At 58.4% G+C, this 26,434-nt stretch overlaps 1 protein-coding gene across 2 annotated transcripts; it reads right to left on the reverse strand.

The window, feature by feature from the left end:
• Positions 1-663: 663 nt before the first annotated feature.
• Positions 664-23,365, reverse strand: MMS19 (MMS19 homolog, cytosolic iron-sulfur assembly component). Of its 2 annotated transcripts, XM_038743992.1 has the most exons (31): positions 23,248-23,365; positions 15,957-16,005; positions 13,461-13,561; positions 11,529-11,614; positions 11,236-11,310; positions 10,829-10,898; positions 10,179-10,307; positions 10,026-10,087; positions 9,249-9,335; positions 8,714-8,788; positions 8,058-8,135; positions 7,675-7,813; positions 7,334-7,488; positions 7,091-7,169; positions 6,735-6,860; positions 6,473-6,554; positions 5,613-5,710; positions 5,326-5,475; positions 4,662-4,817; positions 3,999-4,104; positions 3,624-3,726; positions 3,402-3,476; positions 3,059-3,185; positions 2,783-2,883; positions 2,617-2,673; positions 2,309-2,495; positions 2,002-2,084; positions 1,744-1,908; positions 1,572-1,631; positions 1,019-1,119; positions 664-883 (listed from the first exon to the last, which is right to left on the reverse strand). In XM_038743992.1, exons 1-31 carry the CDS (start codon positions 23,363-23,365, stop codon positions 856-858), a joined length of 3,108 nt encoding a protein of 1,035 aa, XP_038599920.1. In that variant the 3' UTR covers positions 664-855. The 2 variants fall into 2 exon arrangements, with proteins under 2 accessions (XP_038599920.1, XP_038599921.1); XM_038743993.1 differs by lacking the exons at positions 11,236-11,310; positions 11,529-11,614; positions 13,461-13,561; positions 15,957-16,005; positions 23,248-23,365 and having other exon boundaries at positions 10,179-10,263; positions 10,829-10,900.
• Positions 23,366-26,434: the final 3,069 nt, after the last annotated feature.

The following is a 26,434-nucleotide window of genomic DNA, read 5'->3' on the forward strand; positions in this document are numbered from 1 at the left end:
ATGAGGTGACTGAGGCAGAGAGAGGTTAAGTGGCTTGCCCAAGGTCATGCAGCAGACAAGTAGTAGAGCTGGAATCAGAGCCCATGCTCTTTCCACTAAGCCATGCTGCTGCTTCTCTAAAGCCTTAGGCCTCTCTTAGACCAGGTCTAATAATAATAATGGCATTTGTTAAGTGCTTACTATGTGCAAAGCACTGTTCTAAGCGCTGGGGAGGGTACAAGGTGATCAGGTTGCCCCACGTGGGGCTCACAGTCTTAGTCCACATTTTGCAGATGAGGTAACTGAGGCTCAGAGAAGTGACTTGCCCAAGGTCACACAGCAGACGTGGCGGAGCCGGGATTCAAACCCATGACCTCCGACTCCAAAGCCTGGGCTCTTGGGATTGGGGGGTGAGTGTCGTGATAGGTCTGGGGGCTCTCCCCTCTGCCTCCACATACCAGTGGAAGAGTGTGTGTCCTTGCACGAAGAACAGGCTCAGCTTGGGTCCCGGCCTGGGGACAATCGATTTTTACCAAAAGAGGTTTATTCATTTACCGGCTGGCACCTCCGACACAGTGGCTTTAAGCCTTGAAGGCTCCAGCCTTTCTCTTCACAGGTGTTGGAAGGTGTGCGTGCACATCACACTCTCTCTCTCTCTCTCTCTCACACACACACACACACACACACACAGTGCACCCCTTCGCTATCCCTTAGCAGTCCAGGTTGCCAGCTTCCTGCTCCCGCGTGCCAGGCTCCAAGGCTTGGAGGCCTTCCCCCTGGGTGGGCACACTTGCCCTGCGGGGCAGAGGAAGGGCCAGGCCCCCTAGTCAGTCCGGGTTAGATCGTCCATCTGCAGGCGGGTCTAGGGCCAGAGCCTCAGCTGCCCGGGCTCCCCAGCAGGAACCTGCGGGAGGGGGGGACAAGGTGGCCGAGTGCCCGGCCCCCGCGGGGCTCCCCCCGCCCACTTAGCACTCCCCAGCAGGAACCCGCGGGACAGGGGGCAGACGGGCTACACCGGGGGCCCCCCTAAGTCACTCACCACTGGCCCCGCGCCGACACCGCTTCCCTACGCACTAGTCTCTTCTTGTCATCCAGGGGCCGGGCCAAGGCGCGGATCACCTGCGCCTTGTAGGGCAGCAGCTGTGGAGGAGGAGGCAGCAGCTGGATATCCTTATCGGGGTACCGGCGGATTTCCTGCCCAAGGGCAGAGGCGAGAGGAGCCCCGTGCTGTGCTCTACATCCCCCCGACCCTCAATGGTCTGGGCCGTCGGGGGTGAAGCCCGGGATACTTCCTCTCTTCCGAAGCAGCTTTGGTTAAAGTCTTCCTGGCTAAGAGCTGGGGAATCGCGGGATGTGTACCTGCCGGGGCCGGTCTACGGCGGCCTCAAATGGGCCCCAGGTTGTTCCTCTGGCATCGGGAGGTTGTGAGGGGAGGCCAAGGGCTGGGTTCGAGTTGAGATCACCGGGGGACTCAGCAGGGGCTACCCTTTCTGGCTCACCAGGGGCTCGGGGAGGCTGGCGACCGCCAACCAAGAGGTGAGGACACCGCGCCCTCGGGCCGACGAGCGGAAACGGGGGCGAGGGGGACTCACCACGGGGGTTGGCAGCCTGGTGAGAGCGTGGAGGCACTGCAGGGCCGCAATCCGGACTGCCTGGAAGCCAGAGCGGGGAGGTGAAGGGGGAGGCCGGGGGGGAGATCCCAGCCCGGCCCGGCCCGGAGGATAGGCGGGCGAGGCCCGGGGGCCGTGTGGCAGGCGTACTCACCATGGCCGGGCTGCCGCTCAGGTTCAAGAACCTGGTGACGAGCGTGTCCACGTGGAGACTCATCACCTGGGGAGCGTCCAGCAGCAGGGGCTGCAGGCAGCTGAGGGTGGACAGTTGGACCCCTCGGTCCGGACAGGCTAAGGCCTCCAGCAGGAGGGACAGTAGCTGTGGGGCAACGGGACGGGTCTCAGGGCACCCGCGGCCACCTCCCCCGCGCCCTCCGTCTCGGCCGCGCGGAGGCCCCGGGCAGCTCCTCACCGTCGGCAGTTCCGGCACGAGCACGGGTTTGGGCAGACTGTTGAGCACGTGAGACAGGCCCTTCAGGTAGTTCGGCTTCACTTCTGCAGGGATTGGAAGAGCCAGGGGTCGGGGGGATGTCAGTTATCTCGACGGCTCCCCCCAACCGGCCCTCTTTCTTCTGACCGAGGCGGGCAGGGCGGGCACCGGGAGGGGGCAGGGACTTGGCCAGGGCGCAGGGGTGGGGGCCGGCTGGCCAACCACCTTGCTGCTGATGGGAGAAGGAAGCAGGGAGAGGCCCCAGAGGCCCATCCCGGCCCCGCCTGACCTGGGTGGGCAGCGTGGAAGCCGCGGACCAGAGCGGGCACGTTGTCGGTGAAGAAGCGCTGGCGGAACATGAGGCGGACGTCGGCGTGGCCCGCCCGGTGCAACACATCCAAGGAGTCGGTCATGAGCAGGTGGAAGCCATCGGCTACCGTGGGGCCCAGCTCCGGGTCGCCCAGGAGGCCCATCAGCTGTGGGGTGGGGGGGGGGGAGAAGGAAAGCCTTCAGCCAGAGCCAGAAGAAGGAAGCGGACCTGGTTGGTTGGGTGGGGGGGGGGGTACCCGCTCCCGTGCGCCCCGGTTCCCCTCTTACCCGATCCGTGAGGCAGGAGCTGAGGGGATGGTAGCGGAGGATCAGGGCTTTGGTGACCTGTAGGCACGAGCCGCTCTTACTGGCGGCAGAGGCCCGGCGGCCCGCACTCCAACCCACAGCCCCTTGCCCGTCCACTGCCCCGGCCCGGCCCCGCACGCCCCCTTACCCAAAGGAGCAGGGTGAAGGCCGGAGTCCGCTGGGGCCCCGGGGCCAGCCCGCCTTCCACCCTGTCTCTGGCCTCCTGTAGAAATTCATCCAGCTGCTGTCCTAAGAGGGAGGGGAAGGTGCCGAGGGGGTCGGTCCTCAGTGCCCCCGCTCCCTCCCCGCCTGGTTTCCCGGCAGGCAGCCCCGGGCCATACGCCACCACCGCCCAGCCGGACCAAGGCTTAAACCCCGCTCCCTGCCTCTCCCTGCCTCGGGGTCGTCCACTGAGCCGGGATACCTGCCGGGTGCTTGTTCAACAGTCCCGCGAAGCATTTGGCGGCGGCGGTGCGGGAAAAGGGGCAGCCCTGGCTGCAGCTCAGGGCCAGCAGCTCCTGCAGAAGCCGGTCCAGCTGAGGGATCTCCACCTGAGGAACACCTGGCTATGTGACAGGGCCGGAGCTTCCACGCTCGACCGGGCACCCCAGACGGGCGTGCCCGCTGCTCCAGCCCGGGCCCCCCGGCTGGGAGGGGAAGAGACCATGTCAACGTCAGCCGTGCCAACGTCCCGGCCACCGGGTCTTCCCCTCGGGATCCCCCCGCCCATGGTCCCGAAGCCCCCACGTGCTATTCTGTTCACTTACACTCCGGGGCAGGGAGCAGACAAAGGCCATGAGCAGGGCCACCAGGCGCCTCTGCCCTGGAGGACAATGTTGACCCTGGGAGGGGGGGAAAGAGAAGGGGAGACAAGCAGCAGCTCGGTGACCACAGCCCATAGCCAACCCCAGTGGCCAGCAGGCGAGGGAGAGGGAAGCCCAGACCCGTGACTTGAGCCCCACTGGTTCGGGAGGGGGGCAAGTGCTCACCTGGAAGGGCAGGAACTTGCAGGGGAAGCTGTTCTCTGGCAAGAAGGAGACATCCCCGTCCAAGAAGAGGGGCACGATCTGGGCAGCACTGCGGGCAGCCAGGCTGGGGGCGGAGTGCCCGCTCGTCACCCAGGAAGTCTGCTGCCAACCCCACCATCTGGCCCCCTCCCACCCAGAATGTGGTCGGGGTGGTGTGTCCGCGAGTGGGTCAGTGGGAAGGGGAGATCTGGGTGCCCCTCCCTGGGGTCACCCCCCAAAAGAGCGGCTGGGCCTTATGTTGCCACCTTGTACTTCAAGCGCTTAGTACAGTGCTCTGCACACAGTAAGCGCTCGATAAATACGACTGATTGATTGATTGTGGCTCAGGGCACTCACTCGGGGCTCAGGTGGGTACTGGCTGTGCTAATGACAGAAACCATGGCAGCCAAGACTTCTTCTTCTAGCAGCAGCGGCAGCTGCCCCAGGGCCGGGGGGTCCTTCTCTAAAAGAAAAGGCCAGTGCGGGAAAATCAGGGCCGGGAACATACCCAAGGATGAGGACATTTCAGGGGCAGGGGAAAGACCGCCCCCTCCCCAGGGATGCCCTCGTTCAACATTAACGGGCAGAAACCCGGTCCGCCTCAAGTCCTGAGTATTTTGCCCCCACCCCGTCCAGGGCTGCCTGGTTCCACTGTGAGGAAGAGGAGGAAACGCACTGGGTCCCAGCTCCATCTCTGGCTCAGCCCGGGCAAGACAGACTCAAAATGAACCTTCAAAGAACTTTGCTTCTTCCCCATCTGCCCCCAGCCTGGGTGCGAGGCTGCTGAGCAGGACAGCACCGCTTCAGTGCACTGTCCTGGCCGGGCGGCCAAACGGAAACCAGATAGGGCCTAGACAGGTCAAGTCCCGTCCTGTATCAGCAAGGTCAGGGAGGGCCTGGGGCCGGGCCCGATCCTGACACGACGGGACTGCAGAAAACCAGCCAAGTCTACAGGGGGGCAGGAGGGCCCCACTCCACAGCTGTAGAGGGAGAGGAGCAGGTCGCGGGGGTGGGGGTCACCTGGCATGGAAGCCTGCACTGCCAGGGCGAGGAGGCAGGGCACAGCGGTCTGGTGGAAATACCAGCAGCTCTCGGGGTCCCGCTGGCACTGCCCAGCCACAAGCTGGAGGCTGCGACAGACGGCGATGACCTCGCTGGCGTCGGCAGCCACATTCCCTGTGGGGAGAACGGCCTTCAAATCCCGCCACCGCCTGATGCCTCCCCCGACGGCGGCCGGAAACACCAGGCCGGGGTCACGTCCCCTCTTCCCGTCGCAAGCGTGGGACGTGGCTTCAGAGACTGCCGTCCGCCCTCCGGCCACCTCCCAGTCGAAACAGTAACTCTGCTCCTCCGAGACCTGTCACGACCTGGCTCTTGGTTCCTATCACAATCCCTGCCGGCGGCCAGGAGCGGGCCGGCTTGGGCTGAGCCTGCCCGGGCCTTGGGTGACCTTACCCTCCAAGGCTCCCTGGCTTCTTCCTTCTTGAGACTTCCCCGGCTAGACTACGAGCTCCTTAAAGGTAGGGATCGCGTCAACTCGCGCTGCTCTGCGGTACTTTCGCGAGCGCTCAGTCTCTTGCGCCGTCCCCGGTAGGCGCTTAATAAATTCCACCCACTGATGGCCACACCGAGGAGGCCCTACCCAAACCTAGGCGGCCCTGCCCACCCTGCCCGGTCCCATCACCTCGGTGCAACTGGCAGAGGTGCCGCAGCAGCAGGGGCAGGGTCTCCCGCACCAGGCTGGGGTGTGTGGACACGGCTGACAGGGCTTGCAAGCAACGCAGGCGCCGGGCACAACGAGAGGGCTTGTCCCCACCCGCCAGCTCCGTCACTTCTGAAAGCCAAGCGTGGGCACGGCTGATTGGGGGCGGGCTCTGAGCCCTGCCTCTGCCAACCTCCTTCCCATCTTACACGTCTACCAGAGGGCGAGGGGGACAGGGGGCGAGGGGCGATCCCAACCCCGGCTCGTACCTGCACGTAGCTCCTCCGCGAGCCGAGGAACCAGGTGCTGCCTGAAGGCTTCCGGATACAGGGAAGCCAGTGTCCCTGACGCTTCCATGGCTGCCACGCTGCCAGGAGAAAGGCACCAGCTGAGCCCCGGCTACTGGCAGGCGTCCCCTCCTACCGGGACCTTAGCTCAGAAGCAGTGTGGTCTAACGGAAAGAGCAAGGGCCTGGGAGTCGGACGACCTGGGTTCGAATCCCGACCACCGCCTGCCTGCTGGGTGACCTCAACCAAGTCACTTCTCCAGTCCCTTAGCTGCAAAATGGGCATTCAGTACCTGCTCTTTTAGACTGTGAGCCCGCTGTTGGGTAGGGACTGTATATGTTGCCAATTTGTACTTCCCAAGTGCTCAGTACAGTGCTCTGCACATAGTAAGCGCTCAATAAATACGATTGATGATGATGCTCTCCCTCCTACTTATACTGTGAGCTCCACTTGAGACCTGATGAACCGTGATTAGCGCTTAGAACGGTGTTTGGTACAGAGTAGGCGCTTAACAAATACCATCATTATTATTATGATCTTGTACCTACCCCAGTGCCTAGCAGAGGGCTTGGCACAGAGTAGGTGCTTAAACACCGCTATTACTATCTGGTAATTGTGAGTGCGGGGATCCTAAAGCCCTCTTCGCGCCATGCAAGGAAGGGCACAGTTCACTGCCAGGAAGGTTTGGAGGAGGCGGTCATTTCCAGAGAAGGGCAGCTCCGGAGAGGGCATTCTGGGGCGAAGGGAGAGCAGAGGCTGGAGCGCGGGTCAGGTGTGGGCCCGGCCCCAGGCCCAGGGTAAACCCTCCCCGCTCAAAGGGGGACTTTGCCCTCCATCGTCACCAGTTCTGGGAGTCCTCCGTCAGGAAGATCAGCCGCTGCAGGTGCTCCACGACCACTTCCAGATCCCCGGCGGACAGAAGCCCTGCAACCCAGGGAGGGGGAAGTCACAGCCTTCTTCTCTCCCACCCTCCCCACAGGCCTCCGACAATTCCCAGGGAGACTCTGGAAAGCCCAGCGAGAGTCATGCCAGGGCGGGGGGGCCCGGGTCTGCCCCTCACACCCAACATCCCCAGGAAAGAAGCCCGAACTCTCCCGGACGCACCTGGCTGGGCTCCCAGGGTGGTGAGGAAGCGGATGCCGACCTCCCGGAGCAGGGCACTGGGGTCGGTCAGGGCAGAGAACGCCACCGAGCACAGCGGGGCGTGGAAGCCCCTCAGAGGCCTGTCGTCTGGGTGGAGCAGAGGAAACAGACAGCCGTGTCAGCCCGGGGCCGGGAGGAGAAATGGCGGAGGCGGAGGCTCTGAAACTCGGAAGGAGCCACGGGGCCGCCCCAGCAACCGCTCCCAAGGCCTGGGCAGGCTGGCGAAGGGGGCTCGGAGGGGCCCGGCAGCCTGTCGGCTCGCCCGCCCCACGGAGCCCGGCAACCGCAAGCAGTCCCCCGCCGGCCCCGGCCCACACCTTCGTCCTCACGTGCCCATTTCTGCTGCAGCTTCAAGAAGCCCAGAAGCATTTCCAGGATTGTCCGCCTCTGACTGCTCTACAGGGGAGAGGGAACCCGGGTCAGAGGGCACTTGGCAGGCCTGGGGTGGCCCGCCCTGAAACCCACCGCTCCGCCAGGGTCAGGACTCGCCGGGTTTCCGGCAAGGCGTGGGTGCGGGAGCCAGTCGCGTCCGGTGCCCCCCTGCCCGTGAAGCCGCCCACCTGGCTATGCTGGTGGTACTGGTCCAGCAGCAGGGGCAGCACGCTGGCGGTGACGTGGTCGCAGGCCCGGGGGGAGGCCCCGGCCGCCGCCTGCAGCAACTTGGCACTGGGCCACACCAGCTTCATGTCCGGCTCGCACAGGTGGTGCCTGCAGTCTGGGAGAGGAGGCGGCTGCCCGTCAGTGCCCTGGGCGGGGTCCCGTCGGCGGGGACAGTTCCCTCCTGACTCCTCCGCAGCCCTTCTGGTGTCGACCATACACCTGACCCCCGGCAGGGTCGGGAATTCCCGGCCGGGGCTCCACTCCCCCAGGAGTTCCTCTGCCCACTGCCCCTTCCCGTTACCCTGCAGGACGGTGCCGAGGAAGGAGTCGAGGAGGTCCTCGGAGTCGGCCCCCAGCACCGAGCGGGACAGGCACGCGGCAATGGCCTGCAGGGCCGCCAGGCCCTCCGCCTCCACACGCTCGCTTGCCGTCTGGAACACCTGGTGGGGTGGGCCCACAGCGGCTAAGCTGAGCCGGCAGGCCCAGAGGACCCCTGCCCTGCCCGCCCTCCCTCCCATCCTGCCTTCGCTCAGCTCCTGGGGTGGAGGGGAAGGACGGGAGCTGGTGAACCCCCCACGCTCCGGGGACGTCGCTCCCCTCACGCTCCCTGGTCCGCTGACCGGGGTAGCCCCGTGGAGACCGCCCTTCGCCCTCGCCCTCGGCCTGCCCACCGGCCACACTCACCTCCCGGCGGATGGCGGTCCACAGGCTGGGAAGGAACTCCTTCAACTCCTTCTGCCCGTACACGGCGCAGCAGGCATTCTGGAGTCGGGGAACACGGGCCGGGTCCTCCCACACTCCTGCTCAGCCCCTCCCACCCCGGCAGTCCCCGTGCACCCGGCCCGGGATCCCACGCCCAATCCCGGGACCCCACGCCCACTGGCAGGGATGATGGGGAGAGGAGGATCAGTATCCCAGGGAGCTCAGTCCAAGATGCTGCCCAATAATAATAATAACAATGGTATTTGTTAAGCACTTACTATGTGCCAAGCACTGTCCTAACAGCTGGGGTGGATACGGGGTAATCAGGTTGCCCCACATGGGGCTCACTTTTAATCCCCATTTTACAGACGAGGTAACTGAGGCACAGAGAAGTTAAGCGTCTTGCCCAAGCCACACAGCAGACGAGTGACGGAGTTAGGATTAGAAACCATGTCCTCCGACTCCCAAGCCTGTGCTCTTTCCACTAAGCCACCCTGCTTCTCCAACCCCAAGGTCCAGGCCCACACCAGGAGGGGCAAGGCTGAATCGATGCTCCCTGGCATCCCCGCCTCCGCATCGCTGCACTCTACACCCTGTCACCTGGTCACCGCCCGCCCGGCAGCTCTGAAATCTCTCACCAGGGTCTGCAACGAGTCCAGCTTGGCACTCAGCATCTCGGAGTCTACCTTCTCGATCAGCAGGGGCAGCAGGAACTAGAGGGAGAGGGGGACGCAGAGAGGGGAAAAGAAAACAGGAGGGTTCAGGCTTGTGGTGAGACCACTTCGAGCCGGCACCTGGAGTCCCCAAGGCAACCAGCCCTGGCAGGTCACGGCCAGCTAGCCAAGGCGGGTGGGGGAGCGATGAGCTGACAAGGCCAGGCTCGGGCCCAGATGACAACTCGGATCCTACCGGCTGCCCCAAGGGAAAAGGAGGTACTTGAGGGTGGAGGCAGCAGCCACCAGCTCGGCTTTCTACCAAGTTCTCTCTGCCGCAGAATGCAGGGGCAGTCACAGAGAAAGGATCAAATATGGAGTATGCTCGGCCCGTCCTGTCCTGTGCTCAAGCCCCCAAGAGGGGCAGGGGAGCATTCGGGGTCCCGGGGGTGGTGGGGAGGGTGCCGAGAGCGTGAGGGCAGCAGTTTGCAGTTCCTCCCCCCGTCGGGGGCAGTCCCACCTCAGCAAATCGAGGGGTGGAGGCCAGCACGGCCCGAAGGCTCAGGACTAGGTCTTCCCGCTGGATGCCGTGGGGGTCGTTGGCTGGCTGGAGCAGAAAGAGAACAGCCTCCGGTTTGTACGCGCACATACGCGTTTTGTCGAGTTACCTAGGGTCCTTCCCGGTTCCCAGGCGCCCTTTTCGGGTTTCAGTGCCCTCCCGGCAGCAAGCTGTGCTTTGGCCGGCAAGGAGATGAACAGCGAGGTGGCCCGCTCACAAGTGGAGACCTCGGAGGGGCAGGAATCGGGGGAGATGAACGGATGGGAGATCTTGGACATGCTGAGAGACCCAAAGGCAGAGAAGGGCCGGCTCGGTGGCGGAAAGAGGCCACGCTCTCCTGAAGAGACAAGTCATCGTCAATCGTATTTATTGAGCGCTTACTGTGTGCAGAGCACTGTACTAAGCGCTTGGGAAGTCCAAGCTGGCAACATATAGAGACGGTTCCTACCCAACAGTGGGCTCACAGTCTAAAAGGGGGAGACCGAGAACAAAACCAAACGTACTAACAAAATAAAATAGACTAGATATGTACAAGTAAAATAGAGTAACAAATACGTACAAACATATATACATATATACAGCTGCAGTAGGGAAGGAGGTAAGATGGGGGGGATGGAGAGGGGGACGAGGGGGAGAGGAAGGAAGTCATCCCCCGAGAGAGCTCAGATCAGGCAGAAATCCCTGCCTGAAACCCTCACCCTCAGACCCCCTCCACCGCCAGGCTGAGGAGCCACTCACCGGGGTGAAGTCCACAGGGAAGTAGCAGGATGTCACCTCAAACAGCTCCTCTACGAAGGGCCCTGGAGACACAGGCCCGGGAGAGGTCAGGGAGAGGTCCCCAGCCCCCAGCCGATTCTAGGGCCCGGGCCGGCCCTGCCCCCGGGGGCTCACCTAGGCTGTAGTCCTTGGAGATGAGGGCGTGGACAATGTGGAAGGCCACCAGCAGGTTGCGGGGGTCCTTCTCTCCATCCATTACCTGAATGAAGCCAAAGGTGAAGTCGGCCCCCAGGCCTTTCAGCTCTGGGGAGGGAAGAAGTAAAGTGTCAGCCTCTCTCCCCTGGGCCTGGGCTCCTCTTCTCTATGCCTGTCTCACCAGAGGGCTGGGCCAGGTTTCTGTCTCCCCAGGAGCACCGGGGTACAGCCCTCTGTCTCCCTGGGGGGCCATGGGGCGAGCTTCTGTCTCCCCGGGGCGGGGTTCTAGTGGGCCAGAGGTGGGTGTTGTGCGGACAGCAACATCAGCCTCACGCAGCTCGCAGGGCTTGGCAGCCTAGATCTCCTCACCGGACCGCCAGCCCTGACAGCTTTGCTCCCTCTCGCTGCCTCATTCTCCCCCAAGTTCTCACCCTCATGTGCTGAATGCCCCTAGCCCCCATCATGGCCCGCCCCCCGCCTCCCCAGACACAAGCCCTTCATCCTCTGCAGATTGGGGAGAGGCAGGAAAAGGAGGTGGAGGCAGCGCATGTTAGAGGTAGGGATGGAGGAGGGAGGGAGCAGGGACGTGGAGAATAGGGGGCTGAGGGGCCCCAGCCTCCTCCACTCACCTTCTTCCCGGGTGCGCATGAAGTTGGTGATGATGCTATAGACAGTGTGGCGGTCCAGTTGCATCAGGGCCTAGAGAGGGAGGGGTGGCAAGGTGAGGTAAGGCGACCCAGGGAGTCCACCCCAGCCCCCTCCCCAGCCTCTCTCAGAGGACTTGGCTCCATCCCCACCACCGGATCCACATTCAGGCCTGCCCCCCTCCATCGGTCCAGCTAACAATCCACATTCCAGAACTTGAAAGGCAGCCAAGACCCTCCCAGAGGCCTCCCTGGTGCTTCGGGTCTCCTCGTCCGGCCTGGATCGGATGGGAGAGCAGACCAGGCCCCGGGTGGTCACCCCCCAGCCCCTCAGAGGCCTGCCATCCTGGGAGAACAGGAGAGGGGCAGCAGGGAGGGGCTGGCACACTCACCTGCACGTGGACCTCCTGGAAGATGGCTTTGAGCACCGAGACGGCCAGGCCAGCGGGGAGGACCTCACACATGCTCTGTGGTGGTCGGAGGGAGAAGGGGGGAGAGACGTGAGCCTGGGCTGGGCCGGGTCAGGGGACACCCAAGGTCCATTAACAGTTTCCCCAAGCTGGAAACTGAGTCAGCATGCCTCAAACATCATCCCGGCTGGGAAGAGGGCTTCGAGGACAGAGGGTCCCCATCCCACCCACCTAGGTTTAGCCAATAGGGCGTGGGGCAGGGAAGCAAAGCTCACCAGCGCCTGCAGACCCTGCAGAACAGGTGGGGTCACCAGGTGGTGGTCCTTCAGCCGGTTCTCATAGAACAGGACCAGGTGCACCACTGCAAGAAGCACAGCCGAGGTCACGGTCATCATCATAATTATCAATGACATTTATTGGGCAATTACTGTGCGCAGAACACTGTACTAAGCACTTAGAAAGAGTACAATACAACACAGTGTTGGTAGACCCGTTTCCTGTGCACAGCTTAAAGTCTAGAGTGGGAGACAGACATTAGTATCGGTAGCCGGCAAAGGGGAAGACCTCATCATCATCATCATCATCATCATCATCAATCGTATTTATTGAGCGCTTACTATGTGCACAGCACTGTACTAAGCGCTTGGGAAGTACAAATTGGCAACATATAGAGACAGTCCCTACCCAACAGTGGGCTCACAGTCTAAAAGGGGGAGACAGAGAACAAAACCATACTAACAAAATAAAATAAATAGAATAGCCATGTACAAGTAAAACAGAGTAATAAATATGTACAAACATATATCCATATATACAGGTGCTGTGGGGAAGGGAAGGAGGTAAGATGGGGGGGATGGAGAGGGGGATGAGGGGGAGAGGAAGGAAGGGGCTCAGTCTGGGAAGGTCTCACCCCATCCCCTGGCCCCAGCAGCAACATTGATGATGATGACGGTGTTTAGTAACGATTTACAACAGACCCAGACCTGTGCTGATATGAAAAATAACCAGATCAGACACAGTGAGAAGGACTGTGGCCTAATGGAAAGAGCACATGCCAGGGAGTCTTAGTACAAGCGCTTAGTGCAATGCTCTGCACACAGTAAGCGCTCAATAAATACGATTGATTGATTGAGTCAGAAGGATCTGGATTCTAATCCCGGCTCCGCCACTTGTCTGCTGTGTGACCTTGGGTAAATCTCTGAGGCACTTCTCTGGGCCTCAGTTCCCTCAACGGTAAAACAGGGATTAAGACTGTGAGCTCCATGTGAGACAGGAACTGTGCCTTGGCTCAACAGAAAGGGCCCAGGCTTTGGAGTCGGAGGTCATGGGTTCAAATCCCGGCTCTGCCAATTGTCAGCTGTGTGACTTTGGGCAAGCCGCTTCACTTCTCTGGGCCTCAGTTCCCTCATCTGGAAAATGGGGATTAAGACTGTGAGCCCCCCATGGGACAACCTGATCACCTTGTAACCTTCCCAGCGCTTAGAACAGTGCTTTGCACGTAGTAAGTGCTTAATAAATGCCATTATTATTATTTTCTTGTAACCACCCCAGCGCTTAGTAGGCGCTTAATAAACCGTGCCTTGGCTCAATAGAAAGGGCCCAGGCTTTGGAGTCGGAGGTCATGGGTTCAAATCCCGGCTCTGCCAATTGTCAGCTGCGTGACTTTGGGCAAGTCGCTTCACTTCTCTGGGCCTCAGTTCCCTCATCTGGAAAATGGGGATTAAGACTGTGAGCCCCTCATGGGACAACCTGATCACCTTGTAACCTTCCCAGCGCTTAGAACAGTGCTTTGCACGTAGTAAGCGCTTAATAAATGCCATTATTACTATTTTCTTGTAACCACCCCAGCGCTTAGTAAGCGCTTAATAAATAACACCACAATTATCACTCCAATGCTTAGAACCCATGACCTTTCAACTCCCAGGCCCATGCTCTATCCACTATGCCGTGCTGCTTTTAATCATTCGGTCACGACTGGCTGTCCGGAAGCAGCCCCTCAGGCCCGCCGAGGCAGCGGTGGAGGAGGTCTGGAATCCAACTGCCTCGATTCCCAATCGGCGCTCCTTCAGCCAGACGTGCCACAGGCCCACTGGAGACCGGCACACCCCTCCCACCTCCAACCAGCCTACGGTGTCCGGGCACCAGAATTCCTCCCGCAAGGATGGAATTCGAAGGGAAAGCCCCGGCTGTGCCGAATGGGCCAGTACCTTCCTCCTCCAGGAGCCGGGGATGACACTGCAGCAGCACTTGGGACAGGAGCTGGATTCCCCGGCAGCGGGTCCGCGGCTCCGGACTCTCCAGGCAGGACCTGGGGGAGAGGCCGCGGTTGAGGGCACCGCCCGGCTCCAGCAATTCCACGAGGGGCTACCGGACCCAAGGGACGGCCGGATGGGGACCCGGCGAGAGACCTCCCGCAGGGGAAGGAAACCCGGCGGGATGTGACCCCGACAGAGACCACGGTGGCGGCGGCTTGGTGTCCAGTGTCGGGGCGAGCCGCCTGCTCAGGAATCATCCAATCAATCGTATTTATTGAGTGCTTACTGTGTGCAGAGCACTGGACTAAGCGCTTGGGAAGTACAAGTTGGCAACAGTCGTGACCCCTGGGGCCAGGAGACCCGCCTGTCAAGCACTTAGTACAGTGCCCTGCACGTAGTAAGCGCTCAATAAATACGATTGATGATGAAATACGATTGATCATGAGACCCCTGGGAAGCAGCGACTGTACAGGGAGTTGGCCGGAGACGGCAGCCACAGCGGAGAAGGGCTGGGCTGGGAATGTGGCCACAGTAAAGGAGGACTGGGTCCGTTACGTGCTCTGGGAATGTGATCACTGAGGCTGAAGCAAGAAGGAAAAAATCTCTCTCCTCTCTCCGTCAATCAATCAATCAATCGTATTTATTGAGCGCTTACTGTGTGCACAGCACTGTACCAAGCGCTTGGGAAGTACAAGTTGGCAACATATAGAGACAGTCCCTACCCAACAGTGGGCTCACAGTTTAGAAGGGGGAGACGGAGAACGAAACCAAACATATTAACAAAATAAAATAAATAGAATAGATATGTGGCGCAGTGGGAAGAGCCCGGGCTTGGGAGCCGGAGGTCATGGGTTTGAATCCCGGCTCCCCCACTTGTCAGCTGTGTGACCTTGGGCAAGTCACTTAACTTCTCTGAGCCTCAGTTCCCTCATTTGTAAAATGGGGATTAAGACTGTGAGCCCCGTGTGGGACAACCTGATCACCTTGTCTCCCCCCACCAGCGCTTACAACAGTGCTTCGCACATAGTAAGCGCTTAACAAATGCCATTATTATTCTTTTAGACTGTGAGCCCACTGTTGGGTAGGGACTGTCTCTATATGTTGCCGACTTGTACTTCCCAAGCGCTTAGTACAGTGCTCTGCACACAGTAAGCGCTCAATAAATACGATTGATGATGATGATATGTACAAGTAAAATAAATAAATAAATAGAGTAATAAATATGTACAAACATATAGACATATATACAGGTACATACAGTCCCTTACCTGTCTAGGAATGAGGAAGAGGGAAGCGTAATGCAGGGAATGGAAAACTCAAGTAGCAACCCACTACCAATGGGGAAAAGGGGGCTGGAGAGCCTTAAACTTTTGTCCTCATTTTGGTACCAATACTCCTCCTGTTACTATTCATTCAATAGTATTTATTGAGCGCTTACTGTGTGCAGAGCACTGTACAAAGTGCTTGGGAGAGTACAATACAACAGTAAAGACACACATTCCCTGCCAACAACAAGCTTACGGTCTGGGGGTGTGTGGAGGGGTGAGACAGACATCAATACAAATAAATTACAGATATGTAAATAATTGATGTGTGGATGGGAGAGGGGAAGAACCAAGGGAGCAAGTCAGGGAATGCAGAAGGGAGTGGGAGAAGGGGATTGGAGGGGCTTAAATGTTAGTAATAATGGTATCTGTTAAGCACTTACTCTGTGCTAAGCACTGATGTAGACTCATAATAATTAGGTCAGAGAGTCCCTTGTCCCACATAGGGCTCCACAGTCTTAGGGGGACAGAGACTAGGTACTGATTTCCCATTTTACAGATGAGGAAACTGAGGTCCAGAGAGGTGAAGTGACTTGTCCAAGGTCACGCAGCAGACAAGGGGCAGAGCCGGGATTAGAACCCAGGTCCCGACTCCCACGCCGTTCCCCACTCTATGTTGTTTGGGTCCCAGGGACGGCCTCTCACTGGAGGACTCCCCTGAGGGGAATCTCAGCCTTGCAGGAGGCCAAGCACTTCGGGACCACCTCGCCAACAGCCCGAAGGAGGAAACGGGGTTCTGCGGGTGGGAGGGCGGCCTAGCTGGGCACTTCCACCGGGGTTGGGACTTCTTGCCGTGGAGTGGCAAGAGGCAGCAGGCAGACTGGAAGGTGGGGGCCAGAAATACCCACTTGGGCGGGGAGGGGTCCTAAAGGCCTAAGAGCTTGTGCTCGGTTGGAACCGGCAACTAGTCCGGCCCGCGCACGGGCCCCACAGCGGGGCTTCGGTCCTGGATCAGAGCCGCCGCCGGCAGGCTCCACGCTGCCTGAGGCGTGACGAACAGGGTGGGGTGGCATCTCCTAAGGGTAGAGGAGCTGCCCCTAAAGGCTCCTGGAGCTGCCGGGCAGGGGCACGCCGGGGCATCCGGGACACGCGGGGCAGGGAAAAAGCAGGCGGTGTCTCCTACCCGAGCGCTTCCACCACTTGCAGCACCGTCCAGCGGCCAGATGTCACTTCTAGAGGAGACAGAGGAAAGAGAGGTGAGCCACAACTATCACCCTCCCTGCTCTCTTCAGCACTGTGAGCGCTCCTGCCCGGCACCGAGGGGGCACGCTCCCGGTGCTCCGGGGATGCGGTCCTGGTACTCCACAGGAAACAGGCACCAGAGGATAGCTCGTTCCGGCAGAGTATGGAAACTGGAGGTTGGGCTGGAGAGGTAGAATCTGGAACTCCCAGGCTGGAGGCCCGGGCTCCGATCCTTCGATGCCCCCCCACCCTGCCAATGACCGGTCTCAGGCTGCCCTCCGGACGGCTCCTGAGGAACACGGCAGGCCGGGGGGCTTCCGTCCGGGTTGAGGCCGCTCGTGCTTGGCACCAATTCACCCACCGGCTGGAAGGCTCCTTGTACCAGGCCGTGGAGGGCTCGGCCGTAGCCCTCTTCCCCTGGGGCGAGCTGGGGGGGCAGCACGGGGGAGGGGAGCGCTGGCAGTTTATAGAAAAGACAAGAAGGGTGGGGGATCTGGCAAGGCCCTCCTTCCCCAGCCTGGAAGAAATCCACGACAGCTCCCCGCCGCCCACACTGAAAGGGTCTGGGAGACCTGGGAGAGGGATGCGTGGGCCCTGGGACCTTACAGGAACCCCACGGAGCCGTGGAGGAGCCGGGCCTGCTCCAGGCCCCTTCCGGCCTCTTGGCCGGGACTCCGGGAACTCTGCTGAGGAAGCTGGCCAAAGTCACCCCTTTCCCCTCCTGGGGACTAGCAGCTGCCCAAACAAAACCCTAGGGACTGGTGCCCGGTGGAGAGAGGGGCTCTGCAAACCGGGTTCAGCATCTCTCCCTCTCCTCCCCCAGCCCCACCCTTTCCGGCTAAGCTCCGAGAACAAGAACCTACTCAGGGCTCAGCTGCCCCTGAAATAATAACAATAATAATAATTATGGCATTTGTTAAGTGCTTACTATGTTCCAGGCACTGTACTAAGCGCTGGGTGGATACAAGCAAATCGGGTTGCGCACAGTCCCTGTCCCACGTGGGCCTCCCAATCAATCAATCAATTGTATTTATTGAGTGCTTACTGTGTGCAGAGCACTGTACTAAGCGCTTGGGAAGTACAAGTTGGCAACATATAGAGACAGTCCCTACCCAACAGTGCTTGGCACATGGCGCTTAACAAATACCATTATTCTTATTCCTGCTATTATTCTCTGGGCCTCAGTTCCCTCATTTGTAAAATGGGGATTGAGACTGGGAGTCCCAGGTGGGACAGGGACTGTGCACAACCCAATTTGCTTGCATCCACCCAGCTCTTACTTAGTACAGTGCCTGGAACGTAGCAAGCACAGTACCAAGTCCTGGGGTAGATGCAAGTAAATCAGGTTGGACACAGTCCCTGTTCTAGGTGGGGCTCAGTCTCAATTCCCATTTTATAGATGAGGGAACGGAGGCACAGAGAAGTGAAATGACTTGCCCAAGTTCACCCAGTAGACAAGTGGTGGAGCTGGGATTAGAACCCATTACCTTTTAGACTGTGAGCCCACTGTTGGGTAGGGACTGTCTCTATATGTTGCCAATTTGTACTTCCCAAGCGCTTAGTACAGTGCTCTGCACATAGTAAGCGCTCAATAAATACGATTGATGATGATGATGATGACCTTCTGACTGCTAGGCCCTTCCAGACTGTGAGCCCGCTGTTGGGTAGAGACCGTCTCTATGTGTTGCCAACCTGTACTTCCCAAGCGCTTAGTACAGTGCTCTGCACACAGTAAGGGCTCAATAAATACGATTGAGCCTGGAATGCCCTCCCTCTGCCCATCCGCCAAGCTAGCTCTCTTCCTCCCTTCAAGGCCCTACTGAGAAGCTCACCTCCTCCAGGAGGCCTTCCCAGACTGAGCCCCTTCCTTCCTCTCCCCCTCTTCATCCCCCCATCTTACCTCCTTCCCTTCCCCACAGCACCTGTATATATGTATATATGCTTGTACATATTTATTACTCTATTTATTTATTTATTTTACTTGTACATATCTATTCTATTTTATTTTGTTAATATGTTTGGTTTTGTTCTCTGTCTCCCCCTTCTAGACTGTGAGCCCACTGTTGGGTAGGGACTGTCTCTATATGTCGCCAACTTGTACTTCCCAAGCGCTTAGTACAGTGCTCTGCACACAGTAAGTGCTCAATAAATATGATCGATTGATTGATGTCCGCTAATTCTATTGTATTGTACCTTCCCAAGTGCTTGGTAGTGTCCTGCACATAGTAAGCTCTCAATAAATGCCATTGATTGAGTCTGGCTGATGTTGGCTCCCTGCCAACCCAGGGATGCTTTTTAAAAATGGTATTTAAGTGCTTATTCATTCATTAAATCACATTTATTGAGCACTTGCTGTGTGCACAGTACTGCACTAAGTGCCTGATTACATGTCAAGCACTGTTCTAAGTGCTGGGGAAGGAACAAACTCTTCAAGTTGGACACAGTCCATGTCCCACAGAGGGCTCACATTTTAAGTAGGAGGGAGAACAGGGATTAAATCCCCATTTAACAGTGGAGAAACTGAGGCACAGAGAGGTTAAATGACTTGCCCAAGGTCACACACAGTAAGCATCTAGCCAACTCTCTCCTTGACTCCCTCCAGTCTGGCTTCCGTCCCCTACATTCCACGGACACTGCCCTCTCAAAGGTCACCAATGACCTCCTGCTTTGCCAAATCCAACGGCTCCTACTCCGTCCTAATCCTCCTCGACCTCTCAGCTGCCTTCGACTCTGTGGACCACCCCCTTCTCCTCAACACGCTATCCGACCTTGGCTTCACAGACTCCGTCCTCTCCTGGTTCTCCTCATCTCTCCGGTCGTTCATTCTCATTCTCTTTTGCGGGCTCCTCCTCCCCCTCCCATCCCCTTACTGTAGGGGTTCCTCAAGGGTCAGTTCTCGGTCCCCTTCTGTTCTCCATCTACACGCACTCCCTTGGTGACCTCATTCGCTCCCAAGGCTTCAACTATCATCTCTAAGCTGATGACACCCAGATCTCCATCTCTGCCCCTGCTCTCTCCCCCTCCCTCCAGGCTCGCATCTCCTCCTGCCTTCAGGACATCTCCATCTGGATGTCTGCCCGCCACCTCAAACTCAACAGGTCCAAGACTGAACTCCTCGTCTTCCCTCCCAAACCCTGCCCTCTCCCTGACTTTCCCATCACTGTTGACGGCACTACCATCCTTCCCGTCTCACAAGCCCGCAACCTTGGTGTCATCCTCGACTCCGCTCTCTCATTCACCCCTCACACCCAAGCCGTCACCGAAACCTGCCGGTCTCAGCTCCGCAACATTGCCAAGATCCGCCCTTTCCTCTCCATCCATACCGCTACCCTGCTCGTTCAAGCTCTCATCCTATCCCGTCTGGACTACTGCATCAGCCTCCTCTCTGATCTCCCATCCTCGTGTCTCTCCCCACTTCAATCCATACTTCATGCTGCTGCCAGGATTATTTTTGTTCAGAAACGCTCTGGGCATATCACTCCCCTCCTCAGAAATCTCCAGTGGCTACCAATCAATCTGCGCATCAGGCAGAAACTCCTCACCCTGGGCTTCCAGGCTGTCCATCCATCCCCTCGCCCCCTCCTCCCTCACCTCCCTTCTGTCCTTCTCCAGCCCAGCCCGCACCCTCCGCTCCTCTGCCGCTAAACTCCTCACCGTTAGGCCTCGTTCTCACCTGTCCCACCATCGACCCCCGGCCCACGTCATCCCCCGGGCCTGGAATGCCCTCCCTCTGCCCATCCGCCAAGCTAGCTCTCTTCCTCCCTTCAAGGCCCTACTGAGAGCTCCCCTCCTCCAGGAGGCCTTCCCAGACTGAGCCCCTTCCTTCCTCTCCCCCTCGTCCCCCTCTCCATGCCCCCCATCTTACCTCCTTCCCTTCCCCACAGCACCTGTATATACGTATATGTTTGTACATATTTATTACTCTACTTATTTATTTATTTTACTTGTACAAATCTATTCTATTTATTTTATTTTGTTAATATGTTTGGTTTTGTTCTCTGTTTCCCCCTTCTAGACTGTGAGCCCACTGTTGAGTAGGGACTGTCTCTATATGGTGCCAATTCGTACTTCCCAAGCGCTTAGTACAGTGCTCTGCACACAGTAAGCACTCAATAAATATGATTGATTGATTATTATTACTACTTCACTTTTCTGGGCCTCAGTTCCCTCATCTGTAAAATGGGAATGAAGACGGTGAGCCCCATGTGGGACAGCCTGATGACCCTGTATCCCCCCCAGTGCTTAGAGCAGTGCTTGGTACATAGTAAGCACCTAAATATCCCCGGCCCACGTCCTCCCCCTGGCCTGGAATGCCCTCCCTCCGCCCATCCGCCAAGCTCGCTCTCTTCCTCCCTTCAAAGCCCTACTGAGAGCTCACCTCCTTCAGGAGGCCTTCCCTGACTGAGCCCCCTTTTTCCTCTCCTCCTCCCCACCCCCCCGCCCTACCTCCTTCCCCTCCCCACAGCACTTGCATATATTTGTACAGATTACTCTATTTATTTTACTTATACATATTTACTATTCTATTCATTTTGTTAATGATGTGCATTCAGCTTTAATTCTATTTTTTCTGATGACTTCACACCTGTCCACATGTTTTGTTTTGTTGTTTGTCTCCCCTTTCTAGACTGTGAGCCCGTTGTTGGGTAGGGACCATCTCAATAAGTTGCCAATTTGTACTTCCCAAGCGCTTACTACAGTGCTCTGCACACAGTAAGTGCTTAATAAATATGATTGAATGAATGAATGAAATACCATCATTATTTATTATTTCACTTCTCTGGGCCTCAGTGACCTCAGCTGTGAAATGAGGATGAAGACTGTGAGCTCCATGTGAGACAATCTGATCAACTTGTATCCCCCCCAGTGCTTAGAACAGTAATATTAATAAATAATGATGGTATTTGTTAAGCACTTACTATGTGACAAGCACTGCTCTAAGTGCTGGGGGAGTACATATTTACTATTCTGCTTATTTTGTTAATAATGTGCATCTAGCTTCATTTCTATTTATTCTGATGACTTGACACCTGTCCAAATGTTTTGTTTTGTTGTCTGTCTCCCCCTTCTAGACTGTGAGCTCGGTGTTGGGTAGGGACCGTCTCTATATGTTGCCAACATGTACTTCCCAAGTGCTTAGTACAGTGCTCTACACACAGTAAGCGCTCAATAAATATGATTGAAAGAATGAATACAAGACGATCAGGTTGTCCCACGTGGGGCTCACAGTCCTTATCCCCATTTTACAGACGAGGTAACAGAGGCCCAGAGAAGTGAGGTGACTCGCCTGAAGTCACCCAGCTGACAAGTGGCAGCATGGCTCAGTGGAAAGAGCCCAGGCTTTGGAGTCAGAAGTCACGGGTTCAAAATCCTGGCTCTGCCACTTGTCAGCTGTGTGACTTTGGGCCAGTCACTTCACTTCTCTGGGCCTCAGTGACCTCATCTGTCAAATGGGGATGAAGACTGTGAGACCCCCGTGGGACAACCTGATCACCTTGTAACCTCCCCAGCGCTTAGACCAGTGCTTGGCACATAGTAAGTGCTTAATAAATGCCGTTAAAAAAGTGGCAGAGCCGGGATTAAAACCGATGCCCTGTGACTCCCAAGCCCGGGGTCTTTCCATTCATTCATTCATTCATTCAGTCGTATTTATTGAGCGCTTACTGTGTGCAGAGCACTGGACTAAGCGCTTGGGAAGTACAAGTTGGCAGCCGATAGGGACGGTTCCTACCCAACAGCTTTCCACTGGCCCACGCTGCTTCTCACATAGTAAGCACTTAACAAATGGCGTGGTGATGACGAAACGGAGGGCACTGCATCATCATCATCCCCCCCACCGTCTTACCTCCTTCCCCTGCCCACAGCACCTGTATCTATCTTTGTATGTATTTATTACTCTACTTATTTATTTTATTTGTACGTATTTATTCTATTTATTTTAATTTGTTAATATGTTTTGTTTTGTTGTCTGTCTCCCCCTTCTAGACTGTGAGCCCGCTGTTGGGTAGGGACCGTCTCTATATGTTGCCGACTTGTACTTCCCAAGCGCTTAGTCCAGTGCTCTGCACACAGTACACGCTCCATCAATACGATTGAATGAATGAATCATCATGATGATGATGATCATCATCATCATCGGAGAAGCAGCGTGGCTCAGTGGAAAGAGCCGGGGCTTTGGAGCCGGAGGTCATGGGTTCAAATCCCGGCTCCGCCAACTGTCAGCTTGTGTAACTTTGGGCAAGTCACTTCACTTCTCTGGGCCTCAGAAACCTCATCTTTCAAATGGGGATGAAGACTATGAGCCCCCATGGGACAGGCTGATCACCTTAAAACCTCCCCAGCGCTTGGAACAGTGCTTTGCACATAGTTAGCGCTTAATGAGAAGCAGCGTGGCTCAGTGGAAGGAGCCCGGGCTTTGGAGTCAGAGGTCATGGGTTCAAGTCCCGGCTCCAGCAATTGTCAGCTGTGTGACTTTGGCCAAGTCACTTCACTTCTCTGGGCCTCAGTTCCCTCATCTGTCAAATGGGGATGAAGACTGTGAGCCCCCCGTGGGACAACCCGATCACCGTGTAACCTCTCCAGCGCTTGGAACAGTGCTTTGCACATAATAAGCGCTTAATGAGAAGCAGCGTGGCGCAATGGAAGGAGCCCGGGCTTTGGAGTCAGAGGTCATGGGTTCAAATCCCGGCTCCGCCACTTGTCAGCTGTGTGACTTTGGGCCGGTCACTTCACTTCTCTGGGCCTCAGTTCCCTCATCTGTCAAATGGGGATTAAAATTGCGTGAGCCCCCCCGTGGGACAACCCGATCACCGTGTAACCTCCCCAGCGCTTAGAACAGTGCTTTGCACATAGTAAGCCCTTAATAAATGCCATCACTGCTATTATTATTATTTTTTTTTTATTTTAATGGCATTTATTAAGCGCTTACTATGTGCAAAGCACTGTTCTAAGCGCTGGGGAGGACACAGGGTGATCAGACTGTCCCACATAGGGCTCACAGCCTTCACCCCCATTTTACAGATGAGGTAACTGAGGCCCAGAGAAGTGAAGTGACTTGCCCAAAGTCACCCAGCTGACAATTGGCGGAGCCGGGATTTGACCTGGCTCATCATCATCTCCCCGTGCTCGTCCAGCCCCTCGCTTAGTCCAGCGCTCTGCACACAGTAAGCGCTCAATAAATGCGATTGTTTGATTGATGGATTGATGGATTGATGGATGGATTCCCCGCCTACCTGCCGCCACGTCCCCGGCGTCCCCGTCGTGCTGCCCGCCCACGAAGCGGCGGACCAGCCCGCCCAGGCGGCCCTCGGGACCCAACGCCGCCGCCGCCTCAGGCCCGGCCGACGCCATCTTGGCCCCAACCACGGAAACCCGGGAAACCGGGGAGGGCGCGAGGCTCCGCGCATGCGCCCTGTGCGGGTCACGTGCAGAGGAGCGCAGGGGAGAAGGGCCCGAGCGGCCGCGAGGCCCCGCGCTTGCGCCCTTTTCGGGTCACGTGCAGAGGGGAGACGGGGCCGGGCGGCCGCGAGGCCCCGCGCATGCGCCCTGTGCGGGTCACGTGCAGAGGAGCGGAGGGGAGAAGGGCCCGGGCTTCGCGCATGCGCCCTTTCGGGTCACGTGCAGAGGGGAGAAGGGGCCGGGCGGCCGTGAGGCCCCGCGCATGCGCCCTCTGCGGGTCACGTGCAGAGGAGCGGAGGGGAGAAGGCTGCGAGTGGCCGCTAGGCCCCGCGCATGCGCCCAAAGCGGGCCACGTGCAGAGGAGCGGAGGGGAGAGGGGACGAGCGGCCGCGAAGCCCCGCGCATGCGCCCTATGCGGGTCACGTGCAGAGGGGAGAAGGGGCCGGGCGGCCGCGAGGACCCGCGCATGCGCCCTGTGCGGGTCACGTGCAGAGGAGCGGAGGGGAGAAGGGCCCGGGCTTCGCGCATGCGCCCTTTCGGGTCACGTGCAGAGGGGAGAAGGGGCCGGGCGGCCGTGAGGCCCCGCGCATGCGCCCTCTGCGGGTCACGTGCAGAGGAGCGGAGGGGAGAAGGCTGCGAGTGGCCGCTAGGCCCCGCGCATGCGCCCTAAGCGGGCCACGTGCAGAGGAGCGGAGGGGAGAGGGGACGAGCGGCCGCGAAGCCCCGCGCATGCGCCCTATGCGGGTCACGTGCAGAGGAGAGGAGGGGAGAAGGCTGCGAGTGGCCGCTAGGCCCCGCGCATGCGCCCTAAGCGGGCCACGTGCAGAGGAGCGGAGGGGAGAGGGGACGAGCGGCCGCGAAGCCCCGCGCATGCGCCCTATGCGGGTCACGTGCAGAGGGGAGAAGGGGCCGGGCGGCCGTGAGGCCCCGCGCCTGCGCCCTATGCGGGTCACGTGCAGAGGAGAGGAGGGGAGAAGGGCCCGGGCTAAGTGCATGCGCCCTTTTCGGGTCACGTGCAGAAGGGAGAGGGGCCGGGCGGCCGTGAGGCCCCGCGCATGCGCCCTGTGCGGGTCACGTGCAGAGGAGCGGCGGGGAGGAGGGCCCGAGCGGCCGCGAGGCCCCGCGCATGCGCCCTCTGCGGGTCACGTGCAGAGGAGGGGAGAAGGGTGCGAGCGGCCGCCAGGCCCCGCGCATGCGCCCTCTGCGGGTCACAGGCAGAGGGGAGAAGGGGCCGAGCGGCTCCCGCGCATGCGTATTCTGCGGGGCATGTGCAAAAGAAGGGGGGGGAAGGGGCCGGGCGGCCGCGAGGCCCCGCGCAGGCGCCCTCTGCGGGTCACGTGCAGAGGAGCGGAAGGGAGAAGGGGCTGGACGGCCGCGAAGCCCCGCGCATACGCCCTCTGCGGGTCACGTGCAGAGGGGAGAAGGGGCCGAGCGGCAGTGAGGCCTCGCGCATGCGTATTCTGCGAGTCACTTGCAAAGGGAGGGGGGAAGGGGCGAGCGGACGCTAGGCCCCGCGCATGCGCCCTCTGCGGGTCACGTGGAAAGGAAGGGAGGTGAGAAGGGGCCGGGCGGCCGCGGGGCCCCGTGCATGCGCCGCCTTCCGGTCACGTGCAGAAGGGAGACGGGGCCGAGCGGCCGCGGGGCCCCGCGCATGCGCCCTCTGCGGGTCATGTGCAGAGAAGGGGAGAGGGGGCTGGGCGGCCTCGAGGCCGCGCGCATGCGCCCTCTGCGAGTCACGTGCAAAGGGAGGGGAGAAGGGGCCGGACGGCCGCGAGTCCCCGCGCATGCGCAGTCTTAGGTTCACGTGTAGGGGAGGGGAGAAGGGGCCGAGCGGCCGCGGGGCCCCGTGTACGCTCATTCTGCGGGTCACGTGTAGGGGAGGGGAGAAGGGGGCGGGCGATCGCGAGGCCCCGCGCATGCGCCGTCTCCGGATCACGTGCAGAGGAGGGGGGAAGGGGCCGAGCCGCTGCGGGGCCCTGCGCACGCGCATGCTGCGGGTCACGTGCAGAGGAGAAGGTCCGAAGGTGGGGCCCGAGGCGCTGCGCATGCGCCCACTGTTGGTCATTCATTCATTCATTCAATCGTATTTATTGAGCGCTTACTGTAAGTGGAGCACTGTACTAAGCGCTTGGGAAGTACAAGTCGGCGACATATAGAGACGGTCACTACCCAACAACTGGCTCACAGTCTAGAAGGGGGAGACAGACGAAAAAACAAAACATGTGCACAGGTGTCAAGTCATCAGAATAAATAGAAGTAAAGCTAGATTCATTCATTCAATCGTATTTATTGAGCGCTTACTGTGTGCAGAGCACTGGACTCTATTCTATTTATTTTATTTTGTCAGTATGTTTGGTTTTGTTCTCTGTCTCCCCCTTGTAGACTGTGAGCCCACTGTTGGGTAGGGACTGCATCTGTTACCAACTTGTACTTCCCAAGCGCTTAGTACAGTGCTCTGCACACAGTAAGCGCTCAATAAATACGATTGATTGATTGATATACTAAGAGCTTGGGAAGTACAAGTTGGCAACATATAGAGACGGTCCCTACCCAACAGTGGGCTCACAGTCTAGAAGGGGGAGACAGACGACAAAGCCCACTGTTGGGTAGGGACTGTATTTATATGTTGCCAATTTGTACTTCCCAAGCGCTTAGTACAGTGCTCTGCACATAGTAAGCGCTCAATAAATACGATTGATGATGATGATGACAAAACAAAACATGTGGACAGGTGTCAAGTCGCCAGAATAAATAGAAACGAAGCTAGATTCATTCATTCAATCGTATTGAGTTCTTACTGTGTGCAGAGCACTGTATTAAGCGCTTGGGAAGTACAAGTTGGCAGCATATAGAGACGGTCCCTACCCAACAGCGGGCTCACAGTCTAGAAGGGGGAGACAGAGAACAAAACAAAACATGTTAACAAAATAAATAAAATAGTAAATATGTACAAGTAAAATAAATAGAGTAATAAATACATGTTTAGAACAGTGCTTTGCACACAGTAGGCCCTTAATAAAT

Source organism: Tachyglossus aculeatus, chromosome 3 (assembly GCF_015852505.1).
Source record: "Tachyglossus aculeatus isolate mTacAcu1 chromosome 3, mTacAcu1.pri, whole genome shotgun sequence".
Taxonomy (NCBI): domain Eukaryota; kingdom Metazoa; phylum Chordata; class Mammalia; order Monotremata; family Tachyglossidae; genus Tachyglossus; species Tachyglossus aculeatus.